The following is a 1,825-nucleotide window of genomic DNA, read 5'->3' as shown; positions in this document are numbered from 1 at the left end:
TAATTGTCTCAACAGTGGGGAAAATATTTTACTGTTATTTCTTTGTTAATGTGTGTGTTTTTGTAGCAGCAACATGCGGCATAACGTCACGTATGTACAAAACCTGCCGCTGCCGCTACGTGACCCGCAGGCCGACTCACCCCCATGATCTTGCTCCTCTGCTCCACGTCCTCCCACATGGAGTGGACGATGTAGCGGCACAGGTACTTCCCCTCTCGGCCCTCCTGACGCATCCGAACCAAACACATCCTGACAGGACGACAGCAGAACACAGAGAGACGCGTGAAACCACCGACAGACGGTAGTTTTTAGTCAAGAACACAACCAGGCTGATCGACTGAGTTCATCAACACCGAGTATAAGACGGGGGAGCTAAGTTTATTTGGTAAAGGACTGATCCAAACCAAAACAGAAGCAAATAAAACAGCTTTTCATTTAGTTTAAACACCAGTTTGGAAGCAGACGGAGGTCCTGGTCACGTACGAGCTGAGAAATGAGATCTTCTATCCGACATTTGGGTTTTACTGGTTTCCTTCAGGGACGAATGGAAACTCAAATCCAGGAAGCAGCTTAGGAAACATGAAAAGTGTTGACGGAGCGCTAACAAGACGGTGCTGTTTGAAGCACACGAAACACTCTGGAGATGTTTTCCTTCAAACCTTCTCATAGTAAAGAAATGCAACACACAGTGCAGTTTACAGACTGAAGGATGAAAATGCAATAAAACGACATAAATAAACTCTCAGCATCTTGTTAGAAATAAGAATAAACTTTATGTTGTCTGCAGCAAATGACTCGTCCAGTTTAAAGGCAGCAAAAAGCTGATTTATACAAAAACCAACGCAGGAAAGGAATAAAACAATCGACAGTTAAATAAATTAAAACTTGGATGTAAATCCAGGAAAAGCTTTCCGGTGAAAGTTTGGTTTTAAGAAGGGATTTAAGAGACATTATTGATGAAATGACGCCAGATAAAATAAAAGATCTATTAATAAAATATAAATATATGTCCAACGTGAACGTTCCTGAGGAGGCGAGCGTTGGTTAAACTCACCACACGTGCAGCTGTGCCACCAGGAACCAGGAGTTGAGGGTGTCGGGGAGCTCACACTCTGCAACGGACAACAACGGAAAAAGAGTTTTAACGTTAACGTGCAGCTTTTCTGCCAAACAAATAATCAGTCAGTCTGCAAAATCTAAAAATTGAAATTGGGCGGTCACAAACACAAACTTATGTTATCTTGGGGGTCGTGGCTCAAAAAGTTTGAGAACCACTGGTCTAAACTACAGGCGCTGAAATCCCACGTGTGCTGAGATTCTACGGCCTGTTCAGTATAAGGACATTAACGGGACCATCTTTGTACACCCATGAAGCAAACAGGATTTACAATAAAAGTCTGAATTTTTTGCGTTAAATCATCCAATATATGATGTTCCAATATACCCAATTTAACGAAGATGACACGTACGGCCTCTAAGATATCAACCCTCAAAAATGGTACCTTTCCCAATTTTCGCACCGATTGCCAATGATTGATGGGTCATACCAACGTGTAGTTGAAGTCATTTGAAAGAGAATGTTTGTCCTTCCTGGGACACTTCAGGTCACCAACACCTTTTACTTTGGAGATCCAAACCCAGCGACCACCTCTCAAAGCAAACTACAGCTTCAGATTAAGGAGGCAGATCTTTAGCAGGTAAACATCGATTAAACGATAAGACAAATTTAAGTACAGATGGTTTCTGTTGGTATAGCTGTAACAGTTTGTCCCAGCTCTACTCTGTTCACACTGAACATGCCGGTTTGGGCTGGTAGACATTAAAC

At 42.4% G+C, this 1,825-nt stretch overlaps 1 protein-coding gene across 1 annotated transcript in view; it reads right to left on the bottom strand.

Annotated features, from left to right (window-relative positions):
• Nucleotides 1–1,825, bottom strand: part of uqcc1 (ubiquinol-cytochrome c reductase complex assembly factor 1) — a 20,218-nt gene that overhangs the window by 5,379 nt on the left and 13,014 nt on the right. Inside the window, exons 5-6 of the mRNA XM_008280475.1 lie at nucleotides 1,055–1,112; nucleotides 141–249 (exon numbers count right to left, since the gene is read on the bottom strand). Of these exons, the coding sequence (XP_008278697.1) occupies nucleotides 141–249; nucleotides 1,055–1,112 (167 nt within the window). The remainder of the gene's footprint in view (nucleotides 1–140; nucleotides 250–1,054; nucleotides 1,113–1,825) is intronic.

This window comes from Stegastes partitus, unplaced genomic scaffold (assembly GCF_000690725.1).
Source record: "Stegastes partitus isolate 25-593 unplaced genomic scaffold, Stegastes_partitus-1.0.2 Scaffold196, whole genome shotgun sequence".
In the NCBI taxonomy this organism is placed as follows: Eukaryota; Metazoa; Chordata; class Actinopteri; family Pomacentridae; genus Stegastes; species Stegastes partitus.
The sequence above is the reverse complement of the archived record's forward strand: the minus strand, read 5'-3'. Positions and strand labels throughout refer to the sequence as shown.